We start from the raw sequence: 12,920 nt of genomic DNA, 5'->3' as shown, positions 1-12,920 counted from the left end.
TTTCAAGATATGAGACTGCATTTCATTGACTCTCTTGATTTTTGGGTGACATTCAGGAATCTCCATCAACAATGGACCAGTGCCATCAGCTACCTTCCTCAGAAGAACACCCAAGAGAAACATCTTGCAAAATGGAGAACAAGTGTTTTTAGGGAAGAAAACCTGCTTTTATACTCAATATATTCACCTACTCCTTTACTATTATTTTTGAAATAGAAATTTTAGTAAGTATCTCATACTGATGTAAAGAAAAGCTGGTCGCATAAAAGTAAGCTGAGAGCTGCTTATAGAAGACAAATTTCCAGTGTGGCTGTGAGCCATGTCTTTGCAAGATCAGAGACCAAAAACATGTTGCCTGTTACACTGATTTCTGAAAGAGACCAGTGAAATGATCTGCTTCAGAACAGGAATGGTAGATACTACTCAGTTGAGAGTGGATGAGTTTGGTAACATGAGGAAAGAAAATATCCATTGAGGACGTTTAGGGGAAAAAATGCTACTAATGTCATCATTTTATGGCAATTGCAGAGCTTGAATATACTTAATGGAATCATTTTTCTATGCTGATAAAAATAAGAGACTAGCACGGACATTTGAACTTACAAAAACAGAATCTGCAATGCCAGCTTCACATTTTTTACTGTGCAACCATGAAGCTAACCCTTGCCAGCACCTCCTCTGAAATCAAAAGGTAAGTTTTTAGTACAGGGCATTAGCCACACCATTTCCACAAATCAAGCTGAAACCATTTTAAATGCATTCCTGTTCAGTGCTTTCATGGAAGATAAAGGGGAACTAAAACACTAGGAAACCATCTTTTCTTCCCTACCCATAAGCAAGAAAAGATTCAAGATTGAAGGTAGACGCTCAGAGCTGTCTTCGTCATTTCACATTTCTCCTTCTACTTGTATAGCTTCTTCATATGAAAATCTTTGAATGATAGCTCTATTTCATGACAAAAGTTGCAAGCAACAGACACACTCACAAATCTATAATGAAAAAACCTATTAAAATGGAAGTTAAATAAAATCTGCATTTTACTTCTGGTATACGTGAAAAATAGATGCTTACAATGACATTTTAAATATGGTTTGGCACAACCCTGTAGAAGCAGAAGTCCAAAATACCTTTACAGTTTCAGAGCAATTTTTGTATAGCTTGCATATCCAGAAGATAAATACGTGTATATTTATAATAAAGGTGTAGATACTAACCTGCCAAGGCCGATCCCAGTCAAGAGGAATAGGAAATGCTCCAAACCAAGCTCCCAGTATACTGCACATTGTAGTAATCTGTAGACTGTTATCCCAGATGGACATAGCTCTGTAAGAATAGTGTGTTACAGTATTTAAACAGCAGCAAAAGTCACCATATGAGAATGTTTGATCTATTTCTACCAAGTGAGACTACAAACAGATATAAAAATCAACATATTTGATAAATAAGATGCAGGTTTCTCCTAACAGATACAAGAAGGGACAAATTGTTCTCACTTTTCAACTCAAAACACCAACAATTCCCATGTACATATTTTCCTCACTGTTTTCAAAATAGGCTTTGAGAAAAAGAACATGAGTCACTTTCCACTTGTGTCATCTTAAAACCATAAACACAGAGAAACAGCATACCATCTCTGCGGCACTCTTAGTCCCTGACAAATAAGGTGTTAGATATTAGACATGAAATCTAGGTTTTCAGCAGGCAAACCTAGCATAAATGATTGCACATCACAGTTATTAATGTTAAAACTGCTACTATTTACTAATAGCTCTACTAACAATATTGCCAATATTAAGTGCAAATTCAAGACAAAGGCAAACACACTCAAACTATTACTTACAGGTGCTCACTGATCTCTTTAGATTAAGGCATCAAGTACGTTTTCTGAAACAGATTTTGTTTTTGCCAAAATAAGCTTGCTTTTTTCATGGGATAATATCTCTATATGTTAATTTTTGCAATCAGACTAAAGAACATTTTTATAAGCCAGGCAAATGATAACAGATGCCAGTTATGTTCCAGTTAGGATACAGTTTGGTGCTGAAATGCCCTGAAAGTTTCTTGTGTTGAGCCAAACTCAAATCAGAACCTGGAGGTTGATCCTGAACTCCATGGTATGATGGCAAACTACTTGCACTGAGCCCTAAACTGTACTTAGCACTGAGTTATGACACAGTTGAACGAACTGCCCTTACTTTTGATGATCCTAATTGACAACCAACCTGCTCTAGCCTTGGTTTCTTTATTCTACCCTTCCACTGCCTGAGGTTATTGCCTTGCCCCATTCTAACAACTCATCTGACCACTCTGTAGTATGTTCTGTGAAATGATCCATGTCAAAACCCACCACTGCCCTAGGACAACATGAAGGGGGATACATTCTGTGAATAATTAAYCTTTTCTTCAAAAGAGGAAAAAAAAAAATCTTTTTGGAATGATGCCGCTCATTGAACACGTGACAGCTGTTTTGTCCCCTTACCATTTACTGTATCATTCAAAGCAAGTTCCAGAATGTACTGAATCAAGCTGAGACATTAGATACAAAGTATGCTAAGGTAACCCACAGTGGCTGTTAGACAAAATACCAGCGCTAAAGTAGCCTTGAGCACCTTACAAAGTTCCAAAGTATGGACCAGATGATGCAAGAGTTTCTTGCTGCCAGAAGCTGCAAGCAACATCCATATTAGGAATACTGGTTTGGTATACAAATTAAAGAGACAATTATACACAGCAAACGATTCCCAGAAAAGACAGCATAACAATGTCTTGGAGCAACTGATGCGCCACTGCTAAGGCAGGTGCAGATGATGCTTTGGCTCTATTTAGTCTAGAAAAACTGGCAGTATTTAAAATCTTCTTTGCAGTTTTAAGCATATAGCACAGATCTTCAATACTTTTGTTATAGTCATGGCTGACAACAGGGTGAAGACTCAACACGCTTTCCCAATTTATATCTATTCTACATTCAAGGGTTAGATGATCTTTATCCCCACTTCTCCAGTAGAGCAAGCTGAGAGACTGAGAATGGAAGGTTTACTTTATCTAGCAGGAGTAACAGACAGAAATAATAGGATACTTTATACTGGATTCAAAACAAAACTAAGCAAATTCTCTTATGGGATGTGCATGCTTATGAAGAGTATATATGCACAGAATATACCTTTTTTTTCCTTCGAAGCCAAAGTATGAGAATCTTTCCAGGTTGGCCACATGCCAATTTTAATAGCTGGAAAGGCTTGGCAGACTTCAGGTGCTCTCTCTAGGATACACTGACACATAGGATGTTCTGCCCAGCCGAGGGGACTAAGGCACAGCAGCCACAGATGATGTGCCTGCCCTACCAAGCAGCACTCCACAGGCAGCGTGAAAAAGGAGGTGGAAGTATCTGCAAGTTCCAGCAATGCACCACAGTGCTAGGATGCTGCCTAGAAATACAAAACCAACCCATCGAGAGCACAGCACCTGGGGTCAGGTGCCAAGACAGAAGGATTACACAGGCTGAATTTCACAAAATATTCGTAAGGGAGAAGATGAAGGAGACAAAAAGCAAAGTATACTGTAATGGCATCCGTATTCTTGAACTGTATTCAAGATTTATTCAGAAGAAAGGAGGTGACTGCAGCACAAATCCAGGGGGAGAACAAGGGGGACAAAAATAGTTTTGCACAGCTTTCATTGAATATCTTTAAAGAATCATTAAAGAATCTTTACTGCTTAAATGTCTTTTTTTTAAACCATTGCGCAGTTTTTATCTGCAGCATAACTTTCTTAAGGAATCATAGCAGGACTTTAAAACAATCACAACTGACCAATTTTAATAAATAAAAAAATATACGTGTATTCAGAACAATGCCTTGAAAGATTCTTACAGAAGTGGCAAATGCTCTCTAGAAAGCTGGCATGGGACTTGTTTACAGTGTATGAGATTAGAATTCTTTTGCTTTACTTTCTACTAGCTGGGTCCCTCCCACCTCAAGATACCAGACTTCTTTTCTGCCCTGTTGAGAAAATAGGTATGTAGAAAAACACACCAAAAACAACAACCAGAAGTAAAAAGTTGTGTTCTCTTGGTCCAAAGACAAAGGAGTTGGTATCATTTTTTCATGGACTTGTCATATATGATCCATGAATAATTCCATTTTTGCAAGTTGTTCAAGATCATCACGGTTAACAGCAGAAGTCTGGATACTTTACAAAATACTGCTGCCACAACAGATGACAGTTTTGAGATGTATTTGAGGGTGAAAGATTTTCTTGCTCAAGGCATCCTTGAGAGTTTTGATCTCTTATTAGTGGTTGTAATCAGTTCATACATGGCAGTGCAATTCCCCACATAGAAATACTTCATAATAAAATACACAAACCATCTAGGAACACACAAATGTTAACAAACTATGATATGGCCTTATGACCTCAGCACTGGATTACTAGGTATCTTCCTTATGTTATTGATATAAAGATACACGAACTATATGCAAAATGTAAATTGCATATTTTAGCTATAATCACAGTCTTTCTATACCACACATTCATGAGATTTTTTTTCCCTTCAGATGTTTACTGCAAAAACTAATTTAAATTTGGAAATACTCCTATTGAGCTTAGATACTGTTTGGCTGAGCAAGTTAAAATATCACAAAGATACCATGGGTGTTGCAGGGGAAAAAATAAGCAAACAAACATGAGAGGATAGTATAGGATTGTGTAAAAAAGTACAAACACGGCTGCAAAGTACTCTAGGGTACAGATATGTTGCTATTAATTCGATGACTACAACAATTTGAAATTTAAAATAAAAGTTCACTATGTGAATACTCCAAAACAAATTTCCACCAACCAAAAAGAAATATTGCAGAGTAAATGTAATCTGCATATTGCAGCTCTTTACCAATTTTACCTTTCACAGAAGGCTCACAAGTGCCTCCAAGTTCAAGTTTCAAGTTCAGCTACACTGGTTGAAGTATGAATTTATTGCACACTGAAAACCTCCCTTTGCATGGCCAATCATGGCACAGATCAGATCACAGGTATTAATGACTACAGTTCTCAGTTCGTAGCCTTCTACCACTAGTGATTTCACAAGTTTTGAACAAGTGGGTTTCTGTTTAATACTGCCTGAAGCACTTATTCTGCATCATTGGGCTACCAAGTGATTCTTTTGCTTTCCTGAGGCCATGAACACTGGTGTACTTTGTATCAAATAAGAAACAAGAAGGAACAGCAAGCGTTCAGAATACAATAAGGCACCATTCTAGGAGACAGGAGGGCTGGGTTCGAGCCCCTGCTTCAAATCAGGAAGGTAAGAGACCTGGATCCAAGTTTGCCACATCTCAGATGATGAACAAACCTAGCTTTAGTCAACAGAAGAAAAAAGATGGGCATTTTTAGGACTAGAATACTAGACAGATAGTAAACTCCAAACCTCACATATGCTGTTTAGGTTGCATGACAGGAAAGCTTTAACCCTAAACCTTGTTTAAAGGGTTCAAAATTTCTGACTTTACTTAAGAGTGTATGTAACCCACTGCTGCATATTGATATTGACTGCTCACAAGGAAGGAACTTTTTTTTTTTTTTATAGTTTGCATGCAAGATAAAGGTCATACGGATTATAGTGCAATGCAACGTTGACATTTTGTGGTGGAAAGAGGAACTATTTTTCCTACATTAACCCCATCCCTTCAATTTATTACACTAGATTTCAATGCATGATCCTACTGACTTTGAATTTTTAAGAAAAGGTCTTGACTTAAATAAAAATCGTTTAGGAGTCTCTACACTGAAAATTATCTGAAATAATTTTTCAGAAGCTGAGTAATTGAGCAGAGAGCTGTTAGTCAGCAAGGGGAAGAAACCATTCACCACAGCCTTCAAAGTAATGCAAGAGCCAGGAGGATATACTGAGGACTGACTGAGGTACACTTATTCCCCAACAAGACATCTTATTTGATAAGTCTACACACATAGTGCTGCACCATATGGAGATATAAGATTGGGTCCAAAAGCAAAATGACAGAATTAGCAAGGCACAGTGCCCAAGCAAAGAAGGAAAGTCATAGGTAGTTTGGCAACAGTTTGAGCTGCTAACTCATCCACTCTGCAGCATCAACACTGGCTACTCAATTAAGACCTCACTTGTCCTCCAACACTACCCCAGGTTTCTACATGAGTGAATGGTAACGATGTTTTGCTTATTCTCTTTTCTGCATGGAATGTCACCTATCAGGATATCTGCAGATATTCATCAACCTATTACAAAAATCCCTCAGGTGCATGAGGCTAACAGCAGCAACAACATTTATAAACTTGGAGTTTTATATATATATATATATATATATATATATATATATATATATTTTAATATGAATGTTTTCTAAAGCTATTCTGCAGGCATAACTAGTGATGTTTAAGACTATTAATGAGCACAGGTAACACAAAGGACTTTCACAGCCTAAAATAATTACTTGAATCTGTTAAATAATACAATACCTTAAATGCTCTTTTAAATAATGCTTGCATTAAGAGGTTAGTTAACACATGGAATTTACTAAGACAGCTCTTGAGTAGACAAGATCCAAAATTCTGCACTATGGCAGGACTAAAATACAAAGCTGCACACCACTTCAATGGTGTCCGCCTTTGCAAAGGACATTTCCAAGTCTATATAAGTATGTAGTACACAAAAAAGTAATGAAATAGAAATGAAAACTGGATGGAGCCCTAAAGTTATGGCGTTATACTATTTTTTTTTTGACAAGCTCCAAATACAATCCATTTCCTACTCAATTCTGACAGTTGTTGGTGACATCTTATAATTGCTATCATACCAGAAATTTCAACACAATTATTCAGACTAGCGGCTTGAAACAAAGTCCCCAAAAGGAGCAATAAAAGTCAGCAATTGCAAGCTCATTTTCTAAAGGCTTTTATGCAGAATGCTATTTTAGCCAAGAATTACTGAAAAGCCATTCAAAGAACAGTATCCTACTTCCATTAGCACCAACAACCATTTTTATAGCTTTTATTTCCCATTATCTGCTTGCAGCAGCACATGATAGTATGTGATCAGCATCATGACATTGGTCACAACACTAGATGTCAGAATACACTGAATCCAGAGAGCTGGCATAGACCTACCTTTTCCCAAGAGCAGAATTAGGGGGCGGGGGGGGGGGGGGGGGGGGGGGGGGGGGGAGAGGGAGGGGAGGTGAAGCTCTGTTTACAGCTTAAAATTGGACTGAAGTTTTTATGACAGAGAATACAGGAGCTTACTTTTCTCACACAATCCACATGTACATAGACTATAATTACTAAGGTAAGAACCAATTGTTTGAATTCCTTAAAACAAAAGTACTTTTAAAAAAATCTATTCAGTCCATCAAATCAACATTTCAAATTCAAAAGTGCACTCAGTTTGAAAACATGAAGCTAAGCATCTGTAAAGAAGAATAAGCACTTTGCAGGATCATCCCCAAAATATTTATGCAAAGCCGACTCAGCTGTACCTTAGCTATTATGATGCAATGGATTATATATAATAAGTTACTTGAATGTAACTTTGAGTGGTCTTGTGAGAAGATACTGTGCACATCAATATTTTCACCCTAGTCCACCTTAAAAATAGCAGAAATTTTTCAAAACTATACAAAGCAATAGCTGGATAATATTAACATCTTTCACTTTTTTTTTTTATACCTGGTATATTAAAATAGACTGTTCTCTTTCTAGATTTCATTTTCTGTTTTTCTGTAAGAACAAAAACACATCTGGATCTTATAAAGACTGCACAGGCAAATAACAACAACAAAAATAAACTCCGATAGTTACTTAAGTCTAAATTTGTTCTGAGTTTTTTTTTTTTTTTTTTAAACAAATTCCTCTTTTGTTCTAAGCTATACTCTCAATCAGACTTTCCAACTTGCTGTCCCAGTGCAATTCAATTCACTGAACTCTTCTTCCAAGGCAAACAGCCTCATTGATCTCACCCAGCTGTCCATTACCTCCATTAACCAGTCTCACCTCATTCTACATGGTGAAGTGAGGGGATACAACCTGCAAATAAGTCAAGCCTACACTCAGCTTATGTCTAACTCCAACTCATTCATATAGTCAAATGAAAAACCACAGAATTATTTTTTAAAAGAGCAGCTTGCTACAATGCATAAAAAATTCCTACAGTATTTATTTCTAGTCTACTTTCATGGAGAGGCTAGTCTAAGTAAACACCATTATATTAAATAAGCATTTTATTCAGATAACGTTGCATGGCTCACTAGGAAGTAAGTAGTATGTGCAAGTTGTCATAGTAAAAATATCAAAACAAGACAACTCCTGTTTCCTATGCAATAATTATGCTGAAGTAATACTAAGATCCAGACTAGGAAAGAAATAAATTGACCTGTATTCAAAATCTAACCTGGCACAAAGGGAGACTGCTGTCAAACACTTGTTACTTAAATGCACAATTATTTCCAGATGCAAAATTCAAGGCATGACTAAGTGAATCAACAATAATTTGTACTGGCTTAAAAAACTCCATGTTGTTATTAAATTCTTACAAGGTGTCATTTCTATTACTCTATTCTCTCCTTAACCTGAAAACAAAAAACTAGCGTAAACTGACTTCAGTGAGGATTCAAGATATTTTTCAGTAAGCTGAAAACTGATATACTACAAAAGCCAATATATTAAACTATTGCAAAAAGTCTACTTTGGGCTTTGCGTAACAAGTTTAAATCAAAAGTAACTCCTTAGGTCAGCAGGGTTATACAACTTTTTATTTTCATTTGAGATTAGCCTTCACTCTTAGGACACATTACAAGGGCACTAATACTAACATCTTATTATTAGAACCGCAAGCATATGTGGAGCTTTTTTATGTTTCAGAGCTCCAGTCTTTCAACAATCCTGTTATTTAATGGGTGAAAAAAGGTAGCAGAGATAGAATACTTCTGAAAAATACATTATCCTTGATACGCGCTGATATCATGGCTTTCAAAGAGTAAAAAAGGCACATTTTACTTTAAACATACTCTTAAAAAAAAACAGTGCTAGAAAATTGACACTGAAAACAGCTTGCTTTGAAATTTGAAAAAGTGTGTGGATAAGGATTACACACTTAGGACCACAGTAAATTACATATTATTTTTACAATTATATTCAAATTAAAGATATCATTAGATAATGTTTGTTTTGCCTTGCTATTTCTACTTTAAAAGCTGTGTTTATGAGGGTACTAACAGATCATGTGCAATCATGCTCCCTTTAGAGTTCATCCACAGATCTCCTCTTTATTTGACAATCATCATACTAGAATACACAACAGTTTGACACCAGTCAAATGCTCATTTGCAACTTTACTTCTTTCAAATGCATCTAAAGTAAGATTTAAACTCTGGACACCAGAAATAAAAAGCCAGTTTTCTAAATCAGTAACATCTTTAAAATAGATAATAATTTTCTTTGCCAGAAAAACTTTCACAAGCCCTTAATTATGAATGTGAAAATAAACTATAATTCAGGATGTTTTATTCGCTTTACAAGAAACACCATGATATATTGTTTATGGCAACTCTACCAATTTCTTCCATGGGTAAAAACAGAGAAAATTTAAAATAGAACTTACCCATTTTTACTAAATACCCGTATCCATGCTTGAATGTTTGGTCCCAGCATACACAAGCACTGTAAAGTAGTAAAAGTAGACAGAAGAACTGCAAACAAAAACGTCTCAGTCACTGACCTACAAAGAAGGAATGCAACAAAATTAACTGAGGTAGAATTGCTAATTTTCTAAGAGTTGCAAGAATTAGGAAAAAACTCCAAATCAACTTGAAAGCATACATTCTTTCTTAAATTCATGTAAAGAAAAAAAGTTTTTCTTCTTACTCTGTAGAAGAGAAAAGAAAGACCGAAAGATTTCTAATATCCATTTGTTATTTCAACAAAATCTGAAATGTAGCAGCTTATTTTAAATGTCTGATACCTGTAACATTTTAACAAACACAGCGATACCTCACATTGAAGGTTACTTTCTAATCGAAGTACACTCCGATATTTACTTTATTATTCCATTTATCTTTCTAGTTTGACTTAGGGGAAGCAACCGTGAAACCAAGCCACATGATGTCACCGCTATTCAGTAATTTATCACCTCTCTCAAAAATCAGTTAGGAGAGATGTGAAGCAGCCTTTTGTTTAAAACACCCCTAACAATTAAAATACTAATATGAAAAGGATGAAAGGTATAGGAGACACACATTTGAGAGTCTTAATGGAAAAATGACTAGATGAAACTTGGAAAATGTTTGTAACCATATATATGACATACAAGTATAAAGTATGTCTATATTTGTACATCTCCAAATATACAGAAACTGTAAGAGCCATCTTCTATGAAAAATAGCCACTCTTCTTCCCCTAGCCAGGAGGTTATCCTTTAACTCCCAATGTAACAGGCAATACTTAAGAACTTATATCAATATCTGCAAGAAGAACTGCCCCTTAAAGCGTTTAGAGAAAGAAAGGTTCTTCCGACTTACTCTATGAGAGGTGCTCCATAAAGAACAATGATCACATGAAATAGTATGCAAGACATGAAAAAGTATATACAGCATTTTAGAAATCTGGATATCTAAAAAAGAGCAATGAAATATCAGAATAGCATTTCAAAAGAAAAGAGAACAATGAGCAATGTATATAGTCAATATCTTATCAGTAGCACCTCACTGTACCTACTTCCTTAGATATTTAATTTCAACTACAGCACAGTATGATTATATCCTGGTGTATTTCCTGACAGCTTTCCCCATGCTTAATATTTTAAATCATTAATTAAAAACATGATCACACTCCGATCTAAAAATCTTTTAATATATCATATTATTATAAACCAAACATACAAAAAATAATTGGAAATAAGATAAACAGAAAAAATATATTGCATATTTTTATGTTTGTTTTTACATTTCAGCATTATATCCATTTGCTTAAAAAGCATTTTTCACAGAATGTGCAAAGCTATTTAAAAAGAAGAATGTAAGTAATTTATATATAAAAGATATTCAGAATCAAATGTAATACTTAAAACTACATGAAATAAAATACACTGCATTTTGAAATTGCCATCTCCAAGTCTAAATCCTTTTGAGAAATGTCCATGACTTTCTAAAGCTACAAAATGCATATAATTTTCCATGAATTTAAACAACAGTTTCTGGGTACCCATTATATCATATAGAAACATAGCCACTTGGTAAACTGTTCACCAATGAAAGCTCATAGTTTCACCTGAACGCTTTTTTTTTCTTCTCTATATTCCTATACTACTTGGGATGAAATCTCACCTAAAACCTGAAGCCTGATTTGTTTTTTTAAATTACAAATTGTTAAAATGCTTGTTTTCCATAATGATTTTGTATATTTCATACCTCCCTCAGTCAGTAAGATTAGACAAAAGCTTTATAAACAAAGTTACTGCTTTCAAGGATGCTTGACTTGTATAACTTTTTAAGAATCACTGTTTAAGACCATTAAATTTTGTCTGATTCAGCAAGTGGGGACTGCAAACTACCCAGCTGATGTCTGAATGCATTTGTATTCCACCACTCCTGGAGAAGTTGAGTGCTGCTCTAAATGTGCTCTGTTCAGAAGTATTTTACTGGGATTCATACCTTCAATGCTTCTGTTACAAATGGTAACTATAAGAATTTATCACAGGTTTAAATTCTTCTGCGTCCAGATTTAGTTGCTCAAGGAAATGTAACCATTTCAATGCTTTTCCACCTCATCTTTTAAAATTTACCAACTTGGTTTAAATTTTAGTGAGCTCTGTTTTCTATTTTACCACTCATAGTTTAAAAAAAAATATATGTTTTTCTCCCTTTAATTATTAGTAACTTCTAACTACTCAGAAGAAAAGTGTCTCTTCATAACACTGGGATTCAGGCCCACTGTATGAAATGACTTCTGCGCCCATTCAGATTTGCCCTGATTTTTGCCAGCATGTAAGCTGTTGGAGGATCAAGGGCTGAGACTGCAAGCCACAACATACTGACAAGGAAAAGGAAAGGCAAGGACTCACTCACCTGTACAGATTATTTACAGGTAGAAAAAACTCAGCACTGTGAAAATATTGGAAAACTTACTTCTCAGCTCATTCATGGAAAACAAGATTTCACCACCTAAAATCGTAACTTGTTTTCTCTTTCACATTTGATTATTTCAATAAAAGAATTCAGCTTCCCCTCAGTACAGCCTGGTAGTAATTTAAGAATAAAAATCTTACCTTGTGAGCAAATGAACTTCTCTTAGGAGATGGATTTGGTTTGAGGACTAAACACAAGACTATATTAAGGGCACTAATGGAAACAGAACAAATACACAGCCAGGTGAGGTGTGTTCCCAAAACCGAGAAGCTGTCCAAGAAGAAAGCTGGAACAGTTGTTGTTAGAATAATTGAAAAAACACAGAGTAGGTTTGCAGCCAAGAGCCTCTTTATTTCTGCTTCTTTCATTGTGTTCTCTACTAACCCGTCACCTGCAAGAAAGCAAGCTGTACTTAGTCACCCAAAGGTAGCAGAAGCACTAGCCAGTAGTATTTTTCCTAGCTGAAATACACAAGGCAAAACTCTGAATTTAGTTTGGGGGCGAAGAGGATGTTTTGTGGCAGAAGAGTTTCATTCATTAAAAACAAACAAACCCCAACCCCGGCAGCGGGCCAGCCCCTCAGCACGCTGCCCAGTCCCCAAAGCCGGGCGAGCTGCGGGCTCGCCCGCTCCGGGCGGCCTCCCTCCACACCCCTTCCCGGGGAAGGGCCGCGGTGGGCGAAGCCGCTTAAAGCGCCGCGCCCCGCCGACACCTCTGAGGACACGAGCCCGCCGCAGGCGAAGGCTGCCGCCGCCCCCAGCGGCCCCCCAGCCC

At 36.3% G+C, this 12,920-nt stretch overlaps 1 protein-coding gene across 3 annotated transcripts in view; it reads right to left on the bottom strand.

Annotated features, from left to right (window-relative positions):
• Positions 1-12,858, bottom strand: part of PIGF (phosphatidylinositol glycan anchor biosynthesis class F) — a 36,714-nt gene extending 23,856 nt beyond the window's left edge. For 2 of the 3 annotated variants that reach the window (XR_003252446.1, XM_026059466.1), the window contains exons 1-4: positions 12,287-12,858; positions 10,542-10,633; positions 9,626-9,742; positions 1,215-1,323 (exon numbers count right to left, since the gene is read on the bottom strand). Coding sequence is in view for 2 of the 3 variants with exons in the window: in XM_026059466.1 (XP_025915251.1) it covers positions 1,215-1,323; positions 9,626-9,742; positions 10,542-10,633; positions 12,287-12,514 (546 nt within the window). In the remaining variant the exon portion in view is untranslated. The remainder of the gene's footprint in view (positions 1-1,214; positions 1,324-9,625; positions 9,743-10,541; positions 10,634-12,286) is intronic. The other variant, XM_026059465.1, reaches the window with a different exon arrangement.
• Between the last annotated feature and the right edge of the window lie 62 nt (positions 12,859-12,920).

Source organism: Apteryx rowi, unplaced genomic scaffold (assembly GCF_003343035.1).
Source record: "Apteryx rowi isolate R43461 unplaced genomic scaffold, aptRow1 scaffold_158, whole genome shotgun sequence".
Lineage (NCBI taxonomy): Eukaryota > Metazoa > Chordata > Aves > Apterygiformes > Apterygidae > Apteryx > Apteryx rowi.
Note: the sequence above shows the minus strand (reverse complement) of the source record. Positions and strands in the feature narration are given on the sequence as shown.